General features: G+C 41.8%; 1 protein-coding gene across 2 annotated transcripts in view; it reads left to right on the top strand.

Moving 5' to 3' along the window:
• BRINP1 (BMP/retinoic acid inducible neural specific 1) overlaps positions 1-14,469 on the top strand; it is a 190,901-nt gene that overhangs the window by 109,710 nt on the left and 66,722 nt on the right. For both annotated transcript variants that reach the window (XM_075260066.1, XM_075260065.1), the window contains exon 3: positions 11,468-11,658. In XM_075260066.1, the coding sequence (XP_075116167.1) occupies positions 11,468-11,658 (191 nt within the window). The remainder of the gene's footprint in view (positions 1-11,467; positions 11,659-14,469) is intronic.

Below are 14,469 nucleotides of genomic sequence, written 5' to 3'. Positions count from 1 at the left end.
GGTAAACCAGACACTGAGACTCTTGCCAGCAGATGTTCCGGATTGCGGTGTAGGTCCAGGGATCCAGTAGGCTAAATCGTAGTCGTATGGTCTGGGTCATCAGCAAGAAGGCAACGTAGTACAGAGGGAAATCCAAATGGAACGTTAGGCAGGCCGAATCAGTAACAGGAGCGGTAGCGAAGTACAAAGTAGAGATCAGGGAGCAGAGATCTAGCAAGCCGAGGTCGTTAACAGGAACAGGCAGAGTACGGAATCAGGCGGCAAGGCCAAAGGTCAAGGCAAAAGGGTCCAAAAACACAGGCAATCAGAACAGGGAACGCTTACTATGGAGATCAACTGAAGAGCCCTCCTTAAATAGGCTCCGGCCGACTGTCCCCTGTCCGACTCAAGAGGATACTGGCAAACCCTGCACAACGCTGCGGAGGTTCTGGCCTACCTCCTGAGACCCAGAAGCGGGGACTTGGGAGCGTAGTGGGGAGAGGGCTAGCAGCCTCTGTACAGCACTGCAGAGGCTTCAGTCCTCCTCATAACAAAACTCTTAGGGCCCCTTCACACGGCGTAAGTGTGCCGCTCATTTAGACACGTACACTCGAGCGCTGCAAAACACATCCCATTCACTTCAATGGGAGCGCGCGTAAAGCCGGCTTCACGCGCGCTCCCATTGAAGTGAATGGGATGTGTTTTGAAGCGCTCGCGTGTACAGGTCTAAATGAGCGGCGCGCTTACGCCGTGTGAAGGGGCCCTTAGACTAAGTCCACAACTGTGTCAGAGGTCTATTACATGACTCCATTGCAGAATCTGTTAGAGATCTCTACATGCAGCACATTTTTATGTGGCAAAATAACTATCCCAGGTAGCCCAACAGATCCCTATAAAGCCAATGGGATCTTTTGGTGTCTGTCGGTTTAAACATCCATCGCTTTCATTATTCTAGTGCTATAATGGAGTGTACAACAGAAGCCTAACACTGATGTGAATATAACCTTACTTGATCCTGATAAATTTCTTCCAAATAAACTTGCATTTTACAAAACCCGAAGCAGATGTCTGAGCAGCAATATCACCAGCGAGTCACCAATTATGTGACTCCTAAAAACAAGAGCTGATATATTGTATGTTAACATTTTATTTTTAGCTTTCCATCTGGCAGTTCTTCACCCTTATGAGTAAATTTTAACTTAATTTATTAAATCAACCCATAATCTAGATTAGATGATAATCTAGAAATCATCAGTTCATGTTAATCATGTAGCACTATTGAAAACGATATATGTATTACACAAAATAATGTCATTTTACTGTGTGACAATTTACAATCCAATCTCATCTAAAGTATCATAAATATGATTGAAACAACAAATGTAATATGAAGTTGGACACATCATACTATTGCAGTGTATTGCTTCTCAAAGGAGCCTGACCCGTTGCCCATCAAACATGTCCGCCATTTATACCAAACCCTAATCTTGCCAGTTTTAGTTCATGCTCTCAGCCTGACTCATTATAACTGCTGTTGCAGTTACATTTTTCAATGTTATTATCTATATTTTAAATAAATCCTTAAGAAAACTGCAGTTCTGACTCTGGCCACTAAGCCAAATTATATTCTGACACTGATTTATTGGCAGTCTCATCACTTATCAGCACTCTGATGATCAGAGCTGTGATGTACAGTATATGTAGGTAAGTCACAGAGTCCACCAGTCACAATACAGTTCACAGCTAATCTTTTCCACTCTGTAGACAATGACCATGCATACAAAACTCTCCCATAGAAGTCATGGTCCATCTCCAGGAGATGGCACAAATTATTTTAGGCCTAGTGGCAAGACTTGGTCGAAGACTTTTAGGATTTTTATTTTAAACATAGATAATAACATACAAAATGAAAAACAACATCGTCAAAAAAACATTAAAAATTGACTTAAACAATAAGTCATTTACTGACAACACTTTCCCTTTAGGTTGAGGCGCCACATTGCAGAAACGCAGTTTTTTGTTGTATAATTTGCTGCATTTTTCTAAAATTAAAATCTAACGATAGACTGTAAACCCTTACTGTATGTAAACCCTCAAATGTACGGCACCATAGCATTAATATAATAATGTCCAGCACCATGGAATTAATATAATAATGTACAACACCATGGAGTGAATATACTGTAATAATGTACAGCACCATGGAATTAATATAATAATGTACAGCATCGTGGAGTGAATATAATAATGTACAGCATCATGGAATGAATATAATAATGTACAGCACCATGGAATTAATATAACAATGTACTACATCATGGAATTAATATAATAATGTACAGCACCATGGAATTAATATAATAATGTACAGCACCATAGAATGAATATAATAATGTACAGTACCATGGAATTAATATAATGATGTACAGCACTATAGAATTAATATAATAATGTACAGCACCATGGAATTAATATAACAATGTACTACATCATGGAATTAATATAATAATGTACAAGACCATGGAATGAATATAATAATGTACAGCACCGTGGAATTAATATAATAATGTACAGCACTATAGAATTAATATAATAATGTACAGCACCATGGAATTAATATAATAATGTACAGCACCATGGAATGAATATAATAATGTACAGCACCGTGGAATTAATATAATAATGTACAGCACCATAGAATGAATATAATAATGTACAGCACCATGGAATTAATAATGTACAGAGCACCATAGAATGAATATAATAATGTACAGTACCATGGAATGAATATAATAATGTACAGCATCATGGAGTGAATATAATAATGTATAGCACCATACAAGTAATATAGTAATGTACATCACCATAGAGTTAATATAATAATGTATAGCACCATACAATTAATATAATAATGTACAGCACCATAGAATTATTATAATAATGTTTAGAACCATAGAATGAATATAATAATGTACAGCATCGTGGAGTGAATATAATAATTTATAGCACCATAGAATGAATATAATAATGTACAACACCATAGAATTAATATAATAATGTACAGCACCATAGAATGAATATAATAATGTATATCTCCATGGAATGAATATAATAATGTATATCTCCATGGAATGAATATAATAATGTATATCTCCATGGAATGAATATAATAATGTATAGCACCATGGAAGGAATATAATAAAATGGAATTAATAACATGGAAATAATGGTGCTCTATAAATAATAATAATAATAATAATAATAATAATGATAATTATTATTATTATTATTACAATGGCTACAAAAGGAATGGGAAATATTTATGAAGTTCTTATACTTTGCTACAGATGCCAACACAGAGAACCTCTACATCAGATGACACAGACAATGCCGGTCACAGACGACCCATCAGTGTAAGGGCTAGTTCACACGTGAGTATAAGGGGAGGTTTTTGACAGCGGATTTCGCGTCCAAAACCTCCCCTTATAATGGTGGTCTATGGAGACCGCCGGGCTTCTGTTCTCCGCTAGCGGCGAGCTGCTGCTAGCGGAGAAAAGAAAGGACATGTCCTTTCTTCAGGCGGAAGCCGCGCTGTCTCAGTCGCGCGGCTTCCGCCTGGCTGCAGCACCCTCCATGTTGGCTCATTCATTTGAGCCGACAGCAGAGGGTTAAGCCGCGACAGCGATGGTCGCGGCGGGCGGGTTTTGACAAGAGAGAGACGCGGCTCGCCGCGTCTCTCTCTGTGTCAAAACCCGCGCGGGCAGTTCACGTGTGAACTAGCCCTAAGGTCTCTAAGAAGATCTTTATAGACATAAAATGTCATATTGAAACCCATCAGTTATTGTACAGTCATGCTAGTGAACTCTTCTAGTGATCCTGGGGGCCTTGTATTATCTGACCGTTTATTGCCTTCCATCTATAATAACCCTGATGTGAATATTATGCAAATCGCGTATGACGGTAATAGTAATTGGCAATTAGAATGCGGACTAATTGCACATGACTCACATGGGCTCATCTTGGGTGTAATATTATTAGTGGTAGATGTTATGTCCAGTCTGCGATTGCTTTTTATTGTAGCAGCATTTATTTTATTAGAATATTTCTAGATCATCTAAAAGTGGGAGTGCCGATATGTAAAAATATCAAAATAACTGGAAAAAAAAATCCAAAAAAACAGTACAGGTGGATTTGCAAAGGAAAAACAAGGATTAACTTGTCACAAATCCACAGGAGGATTAATGCGGCCTCCACAGATATCATGCAGCTTTTGTTCTTCAATGGTTATGAGAAAGGTTACTATGGAAATATGTAATCACATAAAACAAAACAGTATGAAAGTGGCAACAAGTGCTATAGTCCTATGAATATACCAATGCCATTAAACGGAGGAGAGAATCATGTTCCTGCCTGGCTATGTGGATTACCTGCCTTCACAATTTATGATAGGTGCTCAATTCAGAGAGATATTAAGGCTAAGCAGTAACAGCAAATTCTATGAGACTTTGGCACCATCTCTATCAGAGGATCTGTCTGTGCAGCTCTAGTTTTGGGCGTGGCTATATATAAGCAGGGGCGGGACTAAAGTCCTGTCAGCCCCAGTGCAATCTATGATTAGGCCTCCCTACCTACGTATGGTTGGTATAACTAAAAAATACACCTGACCCCGCATAAAAAAAGACGCCCTGTGCATCTCCATGCATGGAAATATAAAAAAAATTCTATGTCAACTTTTTGAAAATTTAAAAATTAAAAATGTAAATAAAACCATATAAATTATGGTATCCTCGGAATTGTACTGAAACATAGAATACGGGTGACATGTCATTTTGGCGGCCGAGTGAAAGCCATAAAAACTAAGCCCTCAAGATGGTCGTCCAAATGCACTTTTTCTCCAATTCTACCCCATTCTGAATTATTTTCCAGCTTCCCAGTACATTGTACAGAATAATAAATGGTACAGTTATGAAGAACACTTTGTCCCTCAAACATCAAGCCTTCGTATGGCTCAGTGAACGGAAAAATTAAATAAAGTTTTGGAGGCGGGGAGTCAAAAACGAAACGCAAAAATCGAAAAATGGCATAGACATGAAGGGGTTAATGAATATCTTCCTTTGTCGCCTGTATGGCATTATTATAGATTATACTGGTCCTTGTATTGCTTTATGTTCAGTATCGGCATGGAGATATTATTTATTGACTGTACAGCGGTAATATTGGTTTAGCGCTATGATAACTATATATGTGTGTACAGTATATAGCGGGATTATGTCTAATGTGCTCCTGTGTCCTTACTCGTGGGATGCAGGAAGAGGCTTAACAGGACATGTTCATTCTCCCAGGAATATTTTCTATGGATTACGAGTTTCAAGGCAGATTTATGTTAACCGTCCTCCAACTTCGAATTTAATAACACAGTATATTGACACATTCAGGATATAATAAATGTATATAATGCCTGTTTATATGGTGTACTCGTATTGTGGCCTTTATATATGAGTATCCTTGCTTACATTGACTTGATACATTCAAGCAAATAAATGAGTTGGTAATTTAATTTCTACCTAATGAAAAAAAATAAAAACATTCTGTAGGTAACATGTTGTAAAATTCTTGACAGTAGCTAGATGGTCACCAAATTTTGGAAGGCAATGTTGTAATATTGTCAGCGACAACTGTCTCCATGGACGTTATGTTAGACAATGCTCTCTGAACCATATCACCAATCTCAGACTGATTTAATTTTAGGCCTGCGTGTCATAAAAAGGAGTGCAAGTCAGGGGCAACATGGTGAGTCCTGGGTTCAAATCCTGCCAAGGACAACTTCAGCAAGGAGTTTGTATGTTCTCCCCGTGTTTGCGTGGGTTTCCTCCCATACTCCAAAGACGTACTGATTAGGAAAAATGTACAATGTGATCCCTATATGACATTGTTCAATGTCATATAGGGGATATCGTCACTCCATAGGGAGAGAACCATCATTTAGGTGTGTGGAGTCTTATTAAGCCATGAGCGCTTCACTGTGCAAAGGAACATGGGAAGAATATGCAAATCTGACATCCATGATGTAATTAGGATGACAGTGCCTCACGTATGCACACCAATAGAGGGCGCTGACTGAGAATGTGCAAGTCTATCTTCCATGATGTAATTAGGAAGACAGAGTCTCAGTCCAGCAAACCTATAGAGGGCGCTCCCTTTAACATCATGCCGAACTTCTCAGAGACCTTTGTTTGCAATGATGTTGGGATTTTACCAGATACAGTTTTCTCATCCAAGGACAGCTGTTTCAATGTATTTGCATCTCATCAGCTTGACACAGAGAGGACTGATCTGGCAGAGGTGAGAGGCTTAGACAGGGTTGAGGGGATATCATCACTCCATAGGGAGAGAACCACCATTAAGGTATGTGGAGTCTTATTAAGCTATGAGCGCTCCACTGCAAAGGAACATGGGAAGAATATGCAAATCTGTCTTCCATGATGTAATTAGGATGCCAGTCGGCATGATGTTAAAGGGAGCACCCTCTATTGGATGTCTTGACTGAGACTCTGTCTTCCTAATTACATCATGGAAGATAGACTTGCACATTCTCAGTTAGCGCCCTCTATTGGTGTGCATACTTGAGGCACTGGCATCCTAATTACATCATGGAAGTCAGATTTGCATATTCTTCCAATGTTCAATGTAGCATAGCTGTAGCAAAAGTACTGGCCACGGTTGTTGTTTAGTCCTTTGTTCTGATCTGCAGAGAGTGCACAATCTATCTACATCTGTCATCACATCTCACAACATCTACATACCTTTAATTTAGTGTTGCACAGTGCCAACTTAGCTGGCTAGTTTAGAAAAGCATCGGAACTTGGATGGAGCTCGCTGCAAGTGTCAACTCTTCGAGGTATTCTAATGGGATGAGGGGTGCCGTGCCAGTCACCTTCTTTCATAGTCCCTGCGCCAATGACATGGTCTGCCTTCATTAATCAGTCATAACATTAAAACTAGGTGACATTAATCTTGTGACAATGGCATCTTTAAGCAGTTGGATATGTTAGGCAGCTAGTGAACAGTCGGTGCGTAAACTGCATGTGTTGAAAGCGGAAAAAATGGACAAGCCTAAAGATCTGAATAACTCTGACAAGTGTTAAAATGTGAAGGCTAGTTGAATCAGCTAAAAAATAGCAGAAGATATACACAGGGTATTTTAATATAACTTATAGCTTATAGCTCTGCGCGCCAGGCAAATTTAGCTCCACCCACTTTTATGTTGACTCCGCCCATTCTCATTCATTTTTCATGTGCTCCCACACAGTATAATCCTCCTACAGTCACCCGTAAATTATATGCCCCCCTCCATCTCTCCCCCAGTTTCATATACACCCTTCCTCTGCCCCCAGTTTCATGTCCCCCCTCCATCTCTGTCCCCAGTTTCATGCCGTTCTCCCCCTTCATTTGCCCACAGTTTCATGTCCCCGTCTCTGCCCCAGTGTCATGCAGTTCTCCCTCCCTTCATCTTCCCCAGTGTCATGCCATTCTCCCCCCTTCATCTTCCCCCAGTGTCATGCCGTTCCCCCTTCATCTTCCCCAGTGTCATGCCATTCCCCTCCTCCCCTTCATTTGCCCCCCAGTTTCATTGGCCCCCCTCCATCTCTGTCCCCAGTTTCATGCCGTTCTCCTCCCCCTTCATCTGCCCACAGTTTCATGTCTTTGCCCCAGTGTCATGCTGCCCCCTCCCCCCCTCATCTGCCCCAGTGTCATGCCGTTCCCCCCCCTCCCCTTCATTTGCCCCCCAGTTTCATGGGCCCCCTTCATTATGTTCCACCTAAATGTTTAATACAAAACAAACACTTACACTCACCTTCCATTGCTCCCCCACCTCTCCTCTCTCTGCTCTCTCACTCCATTCACATAGTTGTAGGCGCGATGTGACGTCATCACATCGCGCCTACACCCGCCGAAGCCGGGCCGGAGCGTTAAAGCAGGAGCTGAGCTCACAGCTCCTGCTTTAATCACCTATGTATTCAGCTCATCGGCGTCCGTCTGAAATCAGAACAGGCAAGTGCTGGGGCGGGCAAGTGCCGTGGGGTCCCCAGAGGCTCTGAGGGCCCCGGCACTTGCCCGACTATGCCGTGCACTGACGCCGGCCCTGGTCTGTATCCACATCCAGCTCACACACAGAACTCTATGGAGAGGGAGGTTGGAGGAGGAGGCTGTTAATTGATATATTCCCTCATTGTGTGGAATGGTAGAGTCTTATCTTGAATCAGAGCAGGATCCCTGGATCACAGTGTAGCAGAAGTCCCAAAAGCTTCCTCCACCTCCCTCTCCATAAACCTATATGTAAAAAGTAACCCAACTTGATAAATAGAGAAGAAAATAATTTGAGGCTTTTTGTTTCCAGTTCTCCCATATAAGAATTTTTGGAGACCATAACCTGTTGAGATGTTTGACTCTGCAACTTGATTGGATTGTAACCGAGCTTATGCCATGTTCACAGCTCTCCTTTCATTTCCATTCCAATGAAGGAATTAGGCACTAGGATTTACCATGTCCATTGTTTTATAGAAGAGATGGAACTAGAAAGTTAGCATGATGTTATTTATCCCCAGATATGCGACACAAGATGACTGGCTTTGAAATACACAGATGATTTTGTGATACTTTGTCACAGAGTGTTGATGCTACATCTCTTTATATGCTCGCAGTGGTTAATATGTGAATTGCAGCCTTTTAAATGGGTATTCCCATGACGCTTGTTCACTAACCTGCAGGCTGTTGTACTCTCTTCACTTCCTGCTTTTCTCGGCACATACAGTCCTATGAAAAAGTTTGGGCACCCCTATTAATCTTAATCATTTTTTGTTCTAAATATTTTGGTGTTTGCAACAGCCATTTCAGTTTGATATATCTAATAACTGATGGACACAGTAATATTTCAGGATTGAAATGAGGTTTATTGTACTAACAGAAAATGTGCAATATGCATTAAACCAAAATTTGACCGGTGCAAAAGTATGGGCACCCTTATCATTTTATTGATTTGAATTCCCCTAACTACTTTTTACTGACTTACTGAAGCACAAAATTGGTTTTGTAACCTCAGTGAGCTTTGAACTTCATAGCCAGATGTATCCAATCATAAGAAAAGGTATTTAAGGTGGCCAATTGCAAGTTGATCTCCTATTTGAATCTCCTCTGAAGAGTGGCATCATGGGCTACTCAAAACAACTCTCAAATGATCTGAAAACAAAGATTGTTCAACATAGTTGTTCAGGGGAAGGATACAAAAAGTTGTCTCAGAGATTTAACCTGTCAGTTTCCACTGTGAGGAACATAGTAAGGAAATGGAAGACCACAGGGACAGTTCTTGTTAAGCCCAGAAGTGGCAGGCCAAGAAAAATATCAGAAAGGCAGAGAAGAAGAATGGTGAGAACAGTCAAGGACAATCCACAGACCACCTCCAAAGAGCTGCAGCATCATCTTGCTGCAGATGGTGTCACTGTGCATCGGTCAACTATACAGCGCACTTTGCACAAATAGAAGCTGTATGGGAGAGTGATGAGAAGGAAGCCGTTTCTGCACGTACGCCACAAATAGAGTTGCCTGAGGTATGAAAAAGCACATTTGGACAAGGCAGCTTCATTTTGGAAACAAAAATTGAGTTGTTTGGTTATAAAAAAAGGCGTTATGCATGGCGTCCAAAAAGAAACAGCATTCCAAGAAAAACACATGCTACCCACTGTAAAATTTGGTGGAGGTTCCATCATGCTTTGGGGCTGTGTGGCCAATGCCGGCATCGGGAATCTTGTTAAAGTTGAGAGTCGCATGGATTCCACTCAGTATCAGCAGATTCTTGAGAATAATGTTCAAGAATCAGTGACGAAGTTGAAGTTACGCCGGGGATGGATATTTCAGCAAGACAATGATCCAAAACACGGCTCCAAATCCTCAGGCATTCATGCAGAGGAACAATTACAATGTTCTGGAATGGCCATCCCAGTCCCCAGACCTGAATATCATTGAACATCTGTGGGATGATTTGAAGCGGGCTGTCCATGCTCGGCGACCATCTAACTTAACTGAACTTGAATTGTTTGTCCAAAATACCTTTATCCAGGATCCAGGAACTGATTAAAAGCTACAGGAAGCGACTAGAGGCTGTTATCTTTGCAAAAGGAGGATCTACTAAATATTAATGTCACTTTTCTGTTGAGGTGCCCATACTTTTGCACCGGTCAAATTTTGGTTTAATGCATATTGCACATTTTCTGTTAGTACAATAAACCTCATTTCAATCCTGAAATATTACTGTGTCCATCAGTTATTAGATATATCAAACTGAAATGGCTGTTATAAACACCAAAATATTTAGAACTAAAAATGATTAAGATTAATAGGGGTGCCCAAACTTTTTCATAGGACTGTAGGTGGGCGGGGTTTCACTTGCACAGGATTGGTTGTAAATGAATTACCACAGTGTGAAGCTGATGTAACAGAGCTAGATTTGAGTCAGTTTGCATTACATACAGAGGTAACGGACTCCCTATCGCAGCCCTTATCAGCCAAATTAAATTAAACCGCTGATAAGAGCTCAGAAATCCCGGAGCTCTCTGAGAAGCTCCTCTACTTAAAAGACACAAACAGCTCAGTGCTGCTCCCAGCCCTTCCCTCCCCCCCTGAGAGCAGGCAGCTACATCACTTGACAAATGAGCAGATAATCCCAAAGGCCATAGAAATGGAGTGTAAACAATGAAGTGAATAAAATAAAATAGCAGCCAAACAAAGCAGTTTTGATAAAGCAATGCATTAAGGAAAAGTCTTAAATCCACATAAACTAGCAGTATAGATAGGATCCTTGTTATGGGACAACCCCTTTAAGGGCTTCACCGACAGGTCGCAATATTGTATTGAATTGGTTTCATGAGAGTCCTTAACCAAATTAAGACAATAGTTGGACACATCTGTAAGTACAATGGTCTTAAAGTATAATTGATATTAATATATGGAGCATTAAGAAATCGTATTAAGAGTCTTAGGCCCAATTCACATCTGCATTCGGTATTCCGTTCAGGGAGTACACTTGGGGACCCCCGAATGGAAACCTCTATGCATAGAAAAGTGGTTACCTGGGAAAACACGTGGATCTCATAGACTATAATGAGGTCTGTGTGCTTTCCTCTCGGTTTCCACATGCAAGCAGTACTTTTTTCTCTGCATGTGTCACCGAGCGGGAACCACACGGACCTCATTAAAGTCTATGGGGCTCATGTGTTTTCCCAGGTAAACACTGTTCTATGCGTATAGGTTTCCATTCGGTTATCCCCAAGTGTACTCTCCAAACAGAATACAGAACGCAGATGTGAAACGAGCCTTAAGTTAGTAAAATTTCACAGGCATAGCTGTTCTTGAGAGTTTTTGTTCCTTGTAACTTCAGATTCCTATACATGAAATAATATTTCATTGGTATTTATTCATCTATGTTTTTTTAAAGGGAGTTTGCCCGCTGGAAGGTGAGAAACGTGGCAGTGGACCGTAAGGAACCTCTTAAAAGTATTCTGCCGTTGATGCCTGAATTCCAGCGAAGTTTGAGACTTCTTGGACGCCGGCCAAGTTCTCAACAGATTATAGAGACCATCATTAAGAAGTACGGCACTCATCTTGTGGTCTCGGCCACTCTTGGAGGTAATGATATTAATATTTCCTTTTTCTAAGTTACACATATCTATTTGTTGAAAAAGTTGATGCTCATTCTATATATTTATTATTGTATAACCAAGTCAAACATCTGTGGTAGAAGATACTCATTTTTACATTGTCCCTCATGTGTTGCCCTTAGGGACCCGTAAGATGGTGGCTATTATTTTGTCGGGCTCTTATTGTAAGTCTTGATTTATATCTGTGCCAAAGACTCCTAACAGAGAAGATTTCTACAAAAAAGTCGTTGCTTGAGTAAAACATAATGATGGAAACCCAACAGACCACATAGTAGAGTTAAGTTGGACTATTGGGCCTTGTTGATAGCTGCCATATAACTGATTCACCACTGCCATTAGTTATGCTGTTCGGTTCCAACAATGGGGCAATAAAATAAAAAGATGGGTGTAAACGTGAAGCTAACCTTAGCAGTATTATGTTAAGTACAAGGAGAAAGCAAATCAGGCGTAATGTATAAAGTAGCTTTCACCAATGCGATGTCAGGAAAAGGCAAACAATGAAGAATCAGCATCTCTGATAGGTGGAATGACTTATTTCTGAAATTGTACCTGGCGGAGCTATAAAAGAGCTGCCCGGGACACAACAATGCCTGGTTATGCTGTAGCTTTATTTTATCTCCTTACACAATTGTAAAACCTGAAAGGTAGATTTTTTATGTGTTATTCTACTAATATTCTAAATGTGAAAGTTTGTGTGTTTGGATGTTTGTGGGTCTGTGTGTTTGGATGTTTGTTCCCTAATCACGCCTAAACTACCGAACGGATATGCGTGAAATTTTGCATATACTTACCTTGGGTCCCGGAATGAAAGATAGGCTACTTTGTAGATCCCTATGCCCCCGGTGTTCATGCCAAATTACGCCGATGTTCGCTCCGGTATCTGCTTGAGGACCTGAGATGACGTCATCACAGGCCATTGTTAAGTAACCGCATTGGCTTGAGCTGCAGTGTGGATGGAGCTATCGGCCGGGCACCAATCTAAGGAAGACTGCGGCGCTCACTCGCTGGGGAGAGGACCGTGCATACTGCGTCAGGGTCCAGCCGCGCGCCCACTGTTTTAACTATGGCTTTCCACTCAGTACGCCGGGACATTGCCCTGTTTACCCGCTCTTGGGCCAGGAGCTTCCGCAGGAGGTGGGTGCCAAGGAAGGAGGGGTAGGGAGGGGGCTCTGGAAACTGTGTGAGGGGGTGCCGAGAGAGGAAACAGGAGGAACCGCGGGAGAGTAAGCCGTGGTAAGAGGAGGAAAGGGGAGGGGGTGGAAAGAGGAAAATGGGAGACAAGAAAGAGAGAGCCAGGGAGTGCCAGGGGACTGGAGGCCAGGGGAGTGGGGGTAGAAAAGGGGGGGCCACGTGAGTCGGAGGGTTGGAAATGGGAGCTGACGTGGGGGTTGGGGGGTTCCGCGGGAGAGGGGCCCTGAGGTAGGTATGTGCGGCGCCACGGGAAAGAAGGCAGGGTAGGGAGGGGGTCCCACAAAGAGGGTGGAAGTCGGAGGTGGGTTTTGAGGCCAAGGGGGATGGGGATTGCCGCGGGAGGGAGGCCCGGTGGTGGGTGTGGGGGCCGCCACGGGAGGGGAGGCGGTGGGGGAGAAGGGGGTGCCGCGGGGGCTGGGTGCCACAGGAGGGGGGGTGTGGCCTAGACCGGCGTACCATAGCCAGCGCCAATTGGCTACACGTACGCAGCTCAACGCCAACGCTGACCCGCGGACAAATTCACGGGCAGATGCTAGTATAATTATAAACCTGTAGACCACATTATTAAATTTCTATGTGAGTGCTCCATTTTCTTGAAATAACACGAGATAATTCACATTATGCTATATGCATTATGGAAGAACAAGCCAATATCATTTGGAGCATTAGCAGAGTTATGGAACCAAGTGAGAGACCTAATATATAGAGTCTATGACTGCCAGAAACATTGAAGTCAGGGGGTATTTGGGAGACTCAGAAGGACACCAGATGGAACATTTGGCCGCAGCTAAAATACTAATTATTAAGGATATCAATGAGATGATATATATGGAGTAGAAGTAGAGCCAATGCCAACTCTTCTGCTGCCTGAGGTTAAAATTGAAATGGAACCCCCCACTCCATAACTTGGGATTCTCATGCCCCCAGACCTTCTAATACATGAATACATGAATTTATCTAATAAATCAAACATCTCCAAACCCCCAATGTTCCTACTATTGTACCATTTTTTTTACACAATATGGAGATCAAGTTAAATATTGTGTTAATTTTATTGTTTGTTTCTTAATGATTATGACAATATCAACTCCGTCTATGTTATTTACTGTGTTTTTAAGGCTTTGTTCACATCTGTGTTGGTGTCTGTCTGACACAGAGTTTGTCGATGTCGAGAACAAAAACAATCAATACTCAATGAACCCCATTATAGTCGCTGGGGGCCATGTTCTTGTTCGTCATTAGTCGGACCAGAAGAAAGGATCAAATAATGCAGATGTGAACACACCCTGAAATGAGTTTGATGTCATTTATTTTCTTATTGTAAAGTTTTAATATTGTTTAAAATTTATAGTTCTGGTTGTATACTTCAGCATTGAGCAGCAGACTCTGATTTCATGTTCTACCAAAGATTTAGCACCCCGGTGATCAGCAGTTTTCAGCACAGTGGATGGTGCTAAGAGGCAGGCCAACACGGTGGCTCAGTGGTTAGCCTTGCACTTGGTTTGAATCCCGCCAGGAACAACATCTGCAAGGGATTTGTATGTTCTCCCCGGGTTTGCGTGGATTTCCTCCCATTCTACAAAGACAT

This window comes from Leptodactylus fuscus, chromosome 11 (genome assembly GCF_031893055.1).
Source record: "Leptodactylus fuscus isolate aLepFus1 chromosome 11, aLepFus1.hap2, whole genome shotgun sequence".
Classification (NCBI taxonomy): Eukaryota; Metazoa; Chordata; class Amphibia; order Anura; family Leptodactylidae; genus Leptodactylus; species Leptodactylus fuscus.
Note: the sequence above shows the minus strand (reverse complement) of the source record. Positions and strands in the feature narration are given on the sequence as shown.